A 13,310-nucleotide genomic window follows, 5' to 3' on the forward strand; every position below is an offset into this window, starting at 1 on the left:
TTGCCACGATTCCTACAATAGAAGAGAGAGACTTTCCCGATTGGCCAGGTGCACCTTCTAACCCATATTGTCAAAAGGACAAAAGGAGAAGTGTTCAAATTGTTTATTACTCGGGCAAGTTATCTGTGATTCAGCGTTCAATATAGAATTTACTCCTTATTCTTTTTAAGATCAGAGGTTCTAAATGACCTGAGAAGAATTGGCATCTATTCCACGACGTTAGAACAAGGATTTCAACATGTATTCGTCATTTATACCAACGCTAGGTAAAGTTTATTGAAACATAACATAGGATAGGAATATCGAGACATAGCACTCAGTAGATCACCAGCAACCAATATTAGTACATAATGTGGGTTGAGGGAATATGATAAAGTAGGTCAAAAGAACGAAGAAAAGGAAGTGGGAATTGACTCATCCATGCATTTTAATGCTGTGATCAAAATACAATGATCTCCAAGTGGCATCTGCGGCAGAGAAATCACAGCCTCCTAAAGTTCGAGGTGGAGGGCATATTTATATTATCCTAAAGTTGCCATTTGCTAATCTACATTCTTGATTCTAAAAATTGCCAATTGCTGAACTAAATTCTTGATTACCCCTCTTTGAGATTTAACTCTTGGGCCCCAGAATTCCAAGATAGCCACTTTGGCAATGTTCCACTGGTTTCCATCTAGGACAGCTGGCTCTTTTGTCTCTCTCTTCATTGAAAGGATTTCTCATACTTTTCCACCTAAAAATGACTTGAAATGGGATAATGAAAGCTATCAGTAATAGATCATCACGTTTCCTAAATGTAAAAAGAAAAAAATGAAAGTGATGGAATGGACAGAACATTCATATACAGGGGCATTCAAGCTGAAAGTATATAGAACAAGGAAAGCAGGACATCCACGTTAAGTTTTATTGAGTTCTCCTGTATACTATAGCTTATTAGCCAAACTGTAAACCCAATTATTGGGAAAAAACAGAGCTTTCTTCACTCGGTCACTCTCTTTCATAAGAATAGACTGACAAGTGGTGAGCGAGAAATGTTTATTTTGGGTGTAAACATTATTAGATATCATCATATGCATGGGATAATCTGGTTATTGGAAAACTAATTGACCAGTTTTCAAGCACTATGTCACTTGGAGAAAGGCATTATACGACAGAGTTCACGCCAGGTAGCTTTAATGATATGTAGGTGCTATTTCAGGGTCAAGTCTGGATACTGCCGCTCACAACCAAGACTAGCTAAAACCTTAACATAAAGCACATATATGAACGTGTAACAGTGCAGATGAAAACATTATTCAAAAAATAAACTATCACAATCTTTTCACAGCATCTTTTTCATTTTCTATGCCATAGATGAAGATGATGGATTTATTGTTAGAAAGACTGCATGTCAGAGAACTCGCTTATCAAGAATCAATTTACCTCCTAAACTGGTTCTTCTTGCTTTCAAGGAAAAAGAAAGGATAAATGATGAGAAGGAACTGCCCTAATGATGAAACCTCTAAGATTTACACTAACAAATGACCATGGCTATCCTAAAGCACTTTCTCTACTATAAATTTGGAATGTTATTTGTCAATATAATAACAGGTATCTGTGCTGGGAGTAGTGTGGAATGCATATACCTTGATTTTAGGTGGAAAGGTACCATTCTTAGCAGTGCCAGTGCTCCCAAAGCCAAACTTTGGCTTCTTTTCTGCAGGTCTCAGTATTTGGAAAGAACATAGCAGATTCTCATCCACGCTCATCATGGCACCAGCATTGTCAAACTCTCCACAATAATTAGGTGCTGAAAATATGGTTACGAGTTGCCTATTAGCAAAAAACTCATATCCATCTTCTACAACCTGCAATTATGACAAAATAAGCTTATAATAGATGAAAGCGTTCCTAATTGTAAGACTTATGATGCCTAGGGCCTTAATGCAGTAAATGGTCAATTAAAACACATTTCATACCTGATGAGCTCGGCAGATTAGATCAAGGTCATGCTTCTGAAGAAATTCTGTCACCCTATCAGCACCAAATATATATGAAACTCCCCTATCATTTGCACCCCAACCTTGAATGTCTTTACTGGGATCAGACCAGAGGAGATCACATAACAAACCGGTTTCTGGAACAACTGCAGGTCGGTATAAATTTCTTATCTGATCCAAATTCCGCAGATCAGGAGAAAGTCCACCATGCATGCAGAGAATCTTTTCATCAATGAGAGCTGCCACAGGCAGGCAGTTGAAGCAATCTGTGAAAACCTTCCATAGTCTGACATTGAATCTTCGTTTGCACTCATCATAAAATCCATATATACGGTTTACAGAAGCACATTCATGGTTGCCTCTCAATAGGAAAAAGTTTTCAGGATATTTTATTTTATATGCAAGCAGAAGGCATATAGTTTCCAGGCTTTGCTTTCCACGATCTACATAATCCCCCAAAAATAAGTAATTGGCACGAGGAGGTAATCCACCATATTCAAAAAGCTTCAGCAGATCAGAATATTGTCCGTGCACATCTCCTGGGTGACATAAGATAATAATGTACCAGGCATGTCAGAGTTTCTTTCCTAACAACCACAAACAAACTTTCTTCCTTGTTATAAAATTTAACTTAATGTGCTAGTATATCATCTCATTACAGGCTATGATCCAACTTCATATTACTCACAGATGAAGAAATCCTCTCTCGTTATCTCAGTATTTATAACTTGTAATCATAAAGGAGAATGAGATGAGAATTTTCAAATTAAGAGGAGAATGGAAGTTCGGAATATCTTAATGACAGATCAAGTTGATATTCATGATTAACCTCAACTTAGATGTCATATCAAGTAGCATCGAGCAAAATGTGCATATGCAAGAGATATTTGACCACTATAGACAATTTTTAGAGCTCGGAATTATCAGTTATGATGAAGAAGCCTACACAGCAGCACTCCGAGTAATTTACACCCCCACTGAACTGGACTATATACTACAAGACAGCTACAACTTTAGGAAGCAGGTGCAGAAGACAACATGGAAACAAAAATGGGCAGCACAGTCCTAGCAACAACACGAGTGACAAACTTGAAGATGACTATAAATCCCAAATTTTCAGAACTCATTAAATTACCCATAACTAAAACTAGGCAACCCCACCAATATTATTATTCATATATATTCATGTCATTAGACTGTTATTTTAATTTCAAAACAAACAATATTGATAGAAAATGTTCTTCAAATATGGCAAGGATGACTAAACAAGACAATAATTTCTGAGTCTTCAACTTTCAGGAGCTCACAAGAACTCGAGAAACACTTTAGTTTTTCTCCTACACAAATCACATGAGTAACTATTCCAAATTTTTTACTGACTTTTCTTGAAGTACAAAAATTCAACGGGCACTCTACAGCCAGAAAACAAAGCTGAAAAGTGGAAAATATTCTCAACTATATATAAACCACAAAACAATTTTGTCAACCACCCTCCTCAGCCTGATATTTTATTTGAAATGAATGTACAAAAAAAAATTTGGTTTCTGACTATGAAAGTCAAATATGTCCCGGGTGTCCTATCAAGAAAAAGGATAGAGTACGATTTATATTCTCGGTGACTGATGGATGCATTCAAGTTCCAGTGCACGAACAGCTCTTAGAGAGGGCATTGAAGACATTAAAAGATATTATTTGCCATGCTATCTCTAACCCTCAAGCAGAGAGTTATTTCTAATATAACTTTCCTGCTTGTTACATGATCTACTAATCCCAAAAATTTCATAAGGCATATTAAAACTTAGCTGTGCAGTGATCCCTGTGTGCTACAACTACAAAGGAGCGGAAGGTAATATATTCAGAAATGAAAATTCTCAATCATTTAGTTGGATGAATGTACTAACTGATTTACATCAGAGTTTAGGCAGTTGCCTACGCTGAGTGCAAATGCGAAGTATGCAATGGAATTTCCATAGTTAAACTCCACTAATTTTTTTTATTGGAAAGTTATTGATGAAGGTAGCAACAGTTTATGGCCGAAGAGATTTTTTAATTTTTATGAAAACAAAATACAAGAATTCAATACAACCCACAACCAGAGTATCCATCAAAGTCATCTTTTCAACATTGCGCGTTTCAGAGTGTCCAACTTTAACCCACATCAAGAGCAAAGTTTTTGGATTTGGATCCCATAAAAAATGCATGGTTTATTTCAACTTAAGCCGATAAACTTAGAACATTTAACAGACATAAGAATTTGTTCAATATGCTTGGCTTATCATACTGGCAGAGTAAGAAATAGGATACTGCATATCTATAAATATGAATCACGACCCCCAGCACAATCAAATAAAACTAAACACACCAGCATCAAGAAATTGAAACAAAATTTAAAGCAAAACAAGCTTTGCAGTCAGTAAACTTGAAGTGTCTGTAAATGAACTCTAAGCCTTGGCACTAACCAATTCAAATTTCAATCAACATATACTTTTGACTGTCCTAACATGAAAAATTCAATTTTGACATTATGTAAATGGTTGTAAGAAAATAATAGGGTTTATAAGAGGATATTACCACAAATCTTGATAGGAGCTTCAAGCTCTAAAAGATTAGGCTGCTTCAAGAAAATCTCCCTTGAAGTGATGCAAAGTTGCCTGATTTCAGCCTCAGAAAGCTGGACCTGCTTCCCTGGTTTTCCCCTAACTTCAAGTAACCTGGTAATGATTCCATCAAGAACAAAAGGCTCCATATTTTTTTCTCACTTAAGTCTTCTCTTCTCACCCCTTGAAAGATTAAGGAAGAAGCACAAAGATAAAGAACTAGCAAGACCAACACAGCCAGCCGACACTCTACTAGCGCACGATGGTTGTTATGATTTAGTAGCATGGCTTTATAAAAGGGCGAAAGAGGATTAAAGGGAATATCAATTTTTTGCGGGTTTGAGTTTCTTTGTAGTGGAGTAAAGAATGAACGGCGAGTGGAGCGCAGAATTTTGAAAAAAAGCCAAGCAAGAATATATTCTTGTTTTGTTAGAGAAATTAGAAAGTAAACTAGCAAATGTTTTAGAAGGAGGACATAGAAAGGAGTAAAGTAGTCGTAGTAAGTGGGAGAAAATGGAGCCCAGAAAGAAGCTCCCTCTAGAGAGAAAGAAACGCTGACAATGGCAGCGACCGTGACGCTTGCTTTCTTTGAAATTTTGCAAGCGGCAACAACAGCACCACCAATTGTAGCGTTTCCACTTTTTCGGAAAGTGATGGTTGTGGACCATTATCCGCCCGTTGCCACCAGACTCCAGAGATGTGATGAGACCCCATCTCCATTCACTCCCCTCTGCCGGTTCGATATTATACGTTTTACCTTTGGACTGGATAATTGCTAATTTATGCTATCAATTGGAGTTTCTTTGTGGGCCTCGAATATTATTCTAAGCCCACCTCACAAAAAGGGCCCGATTCACGTGCTGTCGCGAAGAGACCGAGAAGGGGCCACATTCTGATATGCTATCTATCAATAGAAAAAAATAATTTATTATGTTATATTATATAAAAATACTAATTTTAAAAATACTCCAATTTTAATATATCTTTAGAATTCCTCTACATGCATTAACTGCTCCTTCTGCACAAAATTTTAAGGAGAGCATAATATTTGGCACCTGTGACCTGATTTGACAGCTTTTCTTTCTCAGAGTTTTATTAGTTTTTCTACGTTTATTTTTCCCCCTTTTTTTTACATTTAGGATTCTTTGCTCAACATTTCACATTTTTTTCATTCGCAATCGGGCGAGTAACAGGTCATGTCCATCGATGGTTGCTTTGGTTTTTAATTTGTTATTGGTTTGGATCTTCAATTTTATTAAAAAAAAAAATTGATTACATAAAACAATCAGTTAACTGACCCTCGACGCGTGAAAAGATGGCTCTTGATGTAAAATAAATCATTTCGATGCAACTCGAAGGCTTTTAGAGGCGCAAGATCCTTACTTTCTAGCAGCTGAGAATCCATAATTCGAAGTGACTTGGTTTTTTAAAGTTCCAAGAAAAAGAAATGCATCGGATTCGATTTATCATTCAGGCCCTTGTCGTTTGCTTGTCGATTCACTCAACTGTATCTCACATTCCTACTCGTAATCTTGATCTTTTTTACACAAGGAAGTGCATAGAAATGCATAGGCTATGAATGAATAGAAAGCTCAGATACCAGCAGAAAAGCCAGGTTCTAACATGAAAAAAGAAAAAACAAATTGAGATTGCGTGCATGGAAAATAGAGCAGGCATGAGCAGCCTTAAGTTAGTGGGAAACACAATGCTGAAAACAAAATTAAGATTTGCATGGATATTATCACAATCACTAATTAGTTTATGGAATGATGGGATCGAGTTGCTTAGCCATCATCCGCTTCAATTGTGCTCTATTAAGAACTTGCTTGCTCATTTCCAGTTTCCCTGTTATGTATCAGCATATCATTGTACCTCATTCGTCAATAATTGCGCTTGATTTGGATTCTTTTGCATTATTGGAATCAAACAGGTGGAAAGTAACTCGAATGTACGGTGAAGACGAGGTAGAGGACAGGTTTGGAATCCAGCCCTACTGGGAAATTCCAAGAAGTTCATTGCAAGGCTCTTGGCCATTCTTTGGCTTAAAGGCCATACTGTCGTGGTATCGTGGCTGGCACTCCAGCTAGCTATGACTGATTCTCCTCCTCTAAAAATCACCAGAGGTTAAAATGCCCACGCCATATCCAACAACATAATGGTGCATTAAATTGAGCCTCCTCGTTTTATCTCTTAATTGATTATTTTTGTTACAGTTTAGCAATATCATATTATATCAGTTATTATAGTAACTGAGCTTGTGGATATTGATGTATATCGGGGCCATCATACCTCCACGTTAGACCTAACCCACCTCCATATGGAACATGTATACCCAGATGAAGAAGGGAACCCGTCTCGCCAATTTCAAGACCACACGGGGGGGCCCGCCTGGAACCTAGCTAGTCCGGACAAATTATGTTGGATCAATCAAGCTATTTGTTTCACCTATTAAAAAAAAAAACAGCAGACGAATTAAATACGTCATGTTTCATAGATATGTGCCTTCCTATGAATTGGATTTTCAGTTTACTTTCTACATTGATGAAAGCTTATTTCATCAATATAAACTTAATTTACAGTACGTAGCTCATTGATCATTTTATTTTTTTACTCTCAGGTAATTCTCAAGTAATCCAAAATTATAGAGGATGAGTGAACAGTGAAGTATCACTTTGCTCATGTCTCTATGTAAGATACATAACCTCAATGGTAAATTTAGTTAGAATTCGATGGATATCAAATCTAAATGTATGATTTTTTTTTATGATCATCTTAGACGGTGAGTAATGGATAAAAAATAAATATTGTTAAACACGATTCGAAATATAATCAAAATCTAATGTGAGATGTATTTGTATATTTTAGATATATATATATATATATATATATATATATATATATATATGTAGAATATTTATATTTTTTTAATCCAGTATAATATATACATATCTTAAAATTAACATAGCACACATAATACATGGATAACATTTATAATTTTATCTTGTAATAGATAAAAAAAAAAAAAACTCAAATACCCGTTTCCATCCCCAAGATTAAACAGCATGGAGTACTTAATTTTAAAGTAAAGAGGTGTTCTTCTTCAACAATATCTCATTCTTCTTCTTAGCTTTGTAGAAACATTTAACACAACTTTATTGTTTTTTGGGCTCATTCCCTTCACCATCTATATTAACTTCAGATATCAGAGAATTTCCGATCCTTTCAAGAGACTTTCATTGTTTTTTTTGTTTTTTTTTTTTTTTTTGCAGTGCCATTTCAGCCTAGTGAACTAACTGCCTTCTTTGAAGATTTCAGCCCACGTTAGTAGTGAAAAGAGTGACATCCTCGGTGAAGGAGACATTTGATTAACTTTTTTGTGAAGATTTTAGAAAAAGTCTAAACTTTGTGAGAAGAATGTTTGGGGGAGCTAATACGAATTTCCGGAGAGCTTTAATTTGACCGAATCTTGCAAGTTACTTCAAGTTGCTGTGGATGAAAAACCAAGTGAAGGTCAGATGATAAATAAATAATAATAAAAAAAGAGCTTATTGTTTTCAGAGACATGGAGTTTGATGAGACATTTAGGCATGCTAGGTATGGTGACCATGGTTACAATATTGATGATGATTCAGATGTGGAGAGCGACGACACAAACATAGGTGATTCAGATATGAGAGCGTGGGAGAAGAGAGCGATATGCATATTGCTCTTTCATTTTCTTTCACTATTATTATGTGGAAAGATGATTTTCATATGAGTAATCAAAGAACAAGGGGTTAACTACAAATATGTTCTTCTTCTGTAGAGTTGTCGCTAATTTTACGCCTTACATTATCCATTATCTTAAAATGTACCCTTCTAACCACCATTCAAATTAGTTGACCTATTCTTGAATATTATACAGTGTGCAACTTATTTATGAGAAATAAAAATTCAAATCCATCCAAAAAAATAAAATTTATAATCTTCCTAATCTTGAGCTCAATGGGATTCAATTTTTCTTATTTTCTTAACTTCTCATCTATTTATTTATTTATTATATTAGGTGAAACTTAGTTTTTTATTTCTTTCAGTTTAAATTGATTAATTCTTTTCTTTCTAAACAATATTTCTTAAAACAATAAATTTGATTAATATTAAAATTTTGGAGTATCCTCGTAACTACTCAGCTGATTTTGTAACAAGTTAATTTGGATGGATAGCACATGGAAATGTAGGATGGGTAGAATTTAAAGATAAAATCGATGAGCGTGGTCAGTGAAAGGTAACATTGATACAGATCCTATAGGTGAGGAGTTTTTTTGTAGTTAACCCAAAGAACAAAGACAGTTTCTTAGAGTATGATGTTTCGTATGTAAAAGAATTGCTGATAAATATTATCTTCCTTGGAATGAAAATGAAGCTGTTGGCTCCATTATGCTCATTCAGTGTTCGAGGACACTAGTTTAAATTATTTAATGACTTTTCGGGACGATGAACTAGTCGAAGGGCACCTTGTAGCTTTGTTTTGGATCATGGTGCTTTTGCACGAAACAAATTTACGATCGGAACAAAGTTTGACTTTGTTTAACTCGAGTCTACGTGATCCCATGTTAAAAGAACTTTTCAAAGAAAGGCAGCAGTCACCTCATTTTTTTCCATTGATACATAATTATGTGGTTTCTAAGGCCCACGTACAAGAAGAGTCATTCAACACCCTTCAGCCCCTATACTTTACAAGGTTTCGAGGGGAAATACAGGGGGGTGAAAATGGAAAATACACATGAAGATTTGGCATATGATCAATCCTACCATCTCAATAAATCATATGGGAGGAGGACAAAAAAGATAAGAAACATGTAAAATTAAGATAGTTCAGCAAGGACTAACAGCATCTTCAGATGAATTCAATAGTTGCTCCAGATAATCAGCACCTAAATCTTCCAAAACCATCACATTCTCTATCCTAACATTACTCTCTTTCTTGCTTCTGCTTCCCAATTTCCTTCTCATGGAGTGCTTCCTCTTTAGAGCCACCACAGGCGAGCACCCATCCTCTTGGTCAGTACACTTCATATCCTTCAGTGACTCCCTCACTCTTTCAACTGGGAAATTCAGTGTCGCCCCAGTTCCTCTCATTGAAAAAGCAGCTTGGTCATAAGCCAAAGCAGCTGCCTCTGCACTATCAAATGTGCCTAACCACACCCTGACGCCATGCCTTGTGGAATCCCTTATCTCTGCCGCGAATTTGCCCCATGGCCGCCTCCTAACACCTCTGTAGGACTTTTCCTTGTTGGGATCTTCTTCGGCCATGGAACTAACCTCTTCTTCCTTAATAATTCCATTATAGGAAGTTGCTTTTGACGTTCCTTGAGTGGCCTCCGAGATTAGGCCAAAAAGAAGCATTTCGTCGGAGTCGTTTTCATTGAAGGGGAGAGAACTTTGGTTAAAAGATTGGCCATGGAAAAAATCTGGCGATTCAAAACAAGATTCGAATGAAAAATCAGAATTTGAGAAGTGAAAGAAGGAGCTATCCATTTGAATTGGCTTGGGGGGGGGGGGGGGGGGGGGGGGGTTTAGGTTTGCCCTGCAATTTGTGTTTTTTGTGGCTTCCTGTTTTCTTGTAGTGCCTACTGGGGTGTGCAAAATTTGAAGTCTAGTGTACTTTATATACCCAGCAAAGGGATGCAGTCAGTTAGGCAGGATTTTGATTTTATCTATAAAAAAATAATTACAAAAATATAGATATTTTTTTTTTGTAAATACAAGTGTGCGGGTTTTCCATATAATATTTAATTACAAAAATATTTAATCTTCACGTTGTTCTATCTAAAAATCATTTAAGCTAGTCTTGCAATATTCTAAAATACAGAAAAAAGAATGGATGTGGGATCCACATCTGCATGCCTATGGGGTAAAATTACAGATTGGTCAACTGAAGATGGATGGCCACGTCAGAAGAGTTTTGTGATGACATCATCCCAATCATATCAGCTTTGTCTGGGTGTGGGATATGTTGAAGAGGGCCTTGCCCACTTGTCATCCACGTGGATGAAAATTAATTTCCTCTTTTCCCCGTAGTTGGGACAGCTCAGGTGGCTGCTGCGTTTCCCTCCAAATGCTCTGCTCCGCTCGAGGAACCACTCTTTCCTTTGGTTTGTTTTCACTACAATGACTTGAGGAAACGAGTGGTTTTTCTCACTTGTAAGGTACCACAATGTGAATAAACCTTAATTTTAACAAAAATAATAATAATAAAATTACCATAATCAGAGTCGATTTAAGGTAAATGTAAGTCTCAATAAAACTATAAATGTATTCTTTTAAAATATTTAAGAAATATTTATTATTATTATATATATATATATATCTAATAAATAGGATCTTGGATAATTTTTATTATGAACTTGGGATTTTTTTTATTAACTGATAATAATTTTCATTTCATAAAGTATAATTAATAAATATATCTTTAAACATTGCTGAAGCAACCCTTAGCTTAAGCTACTTCTACCTTAAGCAACTTCTCACCATAGATGTGCTTTTCCATTTTATGAATTGTAGAGATTTCGGATTGTACTAAAAAAAAGTCAAAAAATCGTTATCGTTAGGGTTGTTGACCATTCTAAAGAATTATCGCTAGGGTTTAATTAATGACTCTCAACTAAGTTAGGTTTGAATGTGATGAAATTATTTATCAAACAAACGATAAAATTATTCCCCTTTAATTTTCTTGTCTAAAAAACATAAGATTAGGAATGAGTATTCTTGTGCATGTGCAGTGTTCTTTATAGTGAATTTGTGTTTGTGTGTGTGTGTGTGTGTGTGTGTGTGTGTGTGTGTGTGTGTGTGTGTGTGTGTGTGTGTGTGTAGTAACTTCCTTTTCTTTTCTTTTTTAAGATTTTAGACCTTTGATCTCGGTACTCTTTTATTGACACCTTTCTTTCTCTCTCTCCTCTCTCTAGTTTTTCTTTTTACTAATAATCCCAAATATAATGATTTATAATGAATTTGATGGTGTTTGGAGTTCAAGTTGTCAAAAAATCATTTCAACCCAATAGATTAAATTGTTAGGTGAGGTTTCAGAATACAATTTATATTATTCTCTAACACGTCCCTTCAAATGAAAACCCTTTAGGCTTGAAAGTTGCACAGACTCACATTACCTTGTGCTTAATTTTTATCAAATAAATGGGGGGTGATGAGATTCAAACTCGTGACCGCTTGGTCATCAAGGCTCTGATATCATGTCAAAGAATCATCTCAATCCAATAGCTTAAGCTGTTAGGTGGGGTTCCAGGCTCACAGCTTAAGCTGTTAGATAAGGTTTTAGGATATAATTTATATTATTCTCTAACACAAGTAATCACCCATAAATATCTTTTTATAAAAAAAATATTGATTCTAACCACTACTAGAAAATTGATAAATACAAACAAAAATACCGACAGAAATATTCTCTCGATATATACCGAGGGAATTACAGTAAGAAAAAAATAATTAAAATAAAACCAAAAAATACGATAACGTGTCATTTATACCAACGGAATTACCGATGGAATAAATTATTCCGTTTGTAAAATCATTGGTAAACTGTTAACATTGTTCATCATGTCAATTACAAAGAGAATCACTAACAGAAAATTCCATCGGCATTTTCCAGAGAACTTTAATTGGAATTGTTCACTTCCCAAACACACTGTTAATTATTATTCTTTACAGATAAAAATCACCAATAAATTAAAAGTCATTGGCGTTATTTGGTAGGTTTCTACAAATTTTGATTAAATAAAAAATTTAAATTAAACATTACAGACAGAATCACCAACAGATTGAAAAGTAGTCGATGATATTTGGCAGTTTCTAAATTTTTTTTTATTAAATTTAAAAATTAAATTAAATATTACAGACAAAATCACCGACAGAATAATTAAAAATATTAATATTTAATTATCCCTCAGTAAAAGTATTAGTAAAACACCCTAATAAAAAACCTAGAATCCTTAATTTCACAACAGACAAACCTTCTTTTTTATTATTATTCTTTTTCTTCCCCATATGTAAAAAAATCAACATCCCTTTCTTCCTCTTCTTTTCTCTTTTCTCGTCAACTCTTTCTCTTCTCTTCCATGCTGAGGTATGTCTTCTTCTCCTTTCTTCTTTTCTCTTCTCAATTTTTTTAATTAAAATACTTTATGAATTTTTTTTTTCTCTTCACAGCTTCTTTTGCAACTACATTAAGGTAAGATTTCTTTTTATCTTCTTTTTTCATGTTTTGTTTCACTATATTTGTTTTTTTATTTTATTTATAACTTTTTTTGTTCTTAATAACTGTATTAATGTTGTTGTAGGATTTTTTTTTCATATGAGATCAATTTTTGGTTGATTTATTTAAATTTTTAGCAATCGCAACTTCATTTTTTCCTATGAATTGTTTTTAGTTGAATTTATTTTTTTGTGTTATTTATTTATTGTAAATTTGTTTGGGTTGATTTTCTTCTTCTTTTCCCAGACAACTCAATTTTGAGTATTATAGAGTGTTAATTTATATTAATTTAATTATTTTATAGTTTCGTAAAATAGATTTTTAAAAAATATTTTTAAGCATCAATGGAATTACATATGGTATTTTTCCGAGAAAAATACCAATGGAATGATGCAGCAATTTTTTTTCATGCTCTTTCCGTCAATAAATCCATTGGTAATAATATTTTTGTATTACCAACGGACTTTTCGATGAATAAAAAGTTACGAA

General features: G+C 34.6%; 2 protein-coding genes across 3 annotated transcripts; both read right to left on the reverse strand.

Moving 5' to 3' along the window:
- Nucleotides 1–250: 250 nt before the first annotated feature.
- LOC133705512 (serine/threonine-protein phosphatase PP1 isozyme 3-like) lies at nucleotides 251–5,249 on the reverse strand. Of its 2 annotated transcripts, none has more exons than XM_062130766.1 (4): nucleotides 4,551–5,249; nucleotides 1,959–2,518; nucleotides 1,626–1,847; nucleotides 251–733 (listed from the first exon to the last, which is right to left on the reverse strand). In XM_062130766.1, exons 1-4 carry the CDS (start codon nucleotides 4,723–4,725, stop codon nucleotides 704–706), a joined length of 987 nt encoding a protein of 328 aa, XP_061986750.1. In that variant the 5' UTR covers nucleotides 4,726–5,249; the 3' UTR covers nucleotides 251–703. The 2 variants fall into 2 exon arrangements, with proteins under 2 accessions (XP_061986750.1, XP_061986751.1); XM_062130767.1 differs by having other exon boundaries at nucleotides 251–743; nucleotides 4,551–5,246.
- Nucleotides 5,250–9,178: 3,929 nt separating this feature from the next.
- LOC133706074 (ethylene-response factor C3-like) lies at nucleotides 9,179–10,135 on the reverse strand. Its single transcript, XM_062131598.1, has one exon. It carries the CDS (start codon nucleotides 10,091–10,093, stop codon nucleotides 9,431–9,433), a length of 663 nt encoding a protein of 220 aa, XP_061987582.1. The 5' UTR covers nucleotides 10,094–10,135; the 3' UTR covers nucleotides 9,179–9,430.
- Between the last annotated feature and the right edge of the window lie 3,175 nt (nucleotides 10,136–13,310).

This window comes from Populus nigra, chromosome 10 (genome assembly GCF_951802175.1).
Source record: "Populus nigra chromosome 10, ddPopNigr1.1, whole genome shotgun sequence".
Lineage (NCBI taxonomy): Eukaryota > Viridiplantae > Streptophyta > Magnoliopsida > Malpighiales > Salicaceae > Populus > Populus nigra.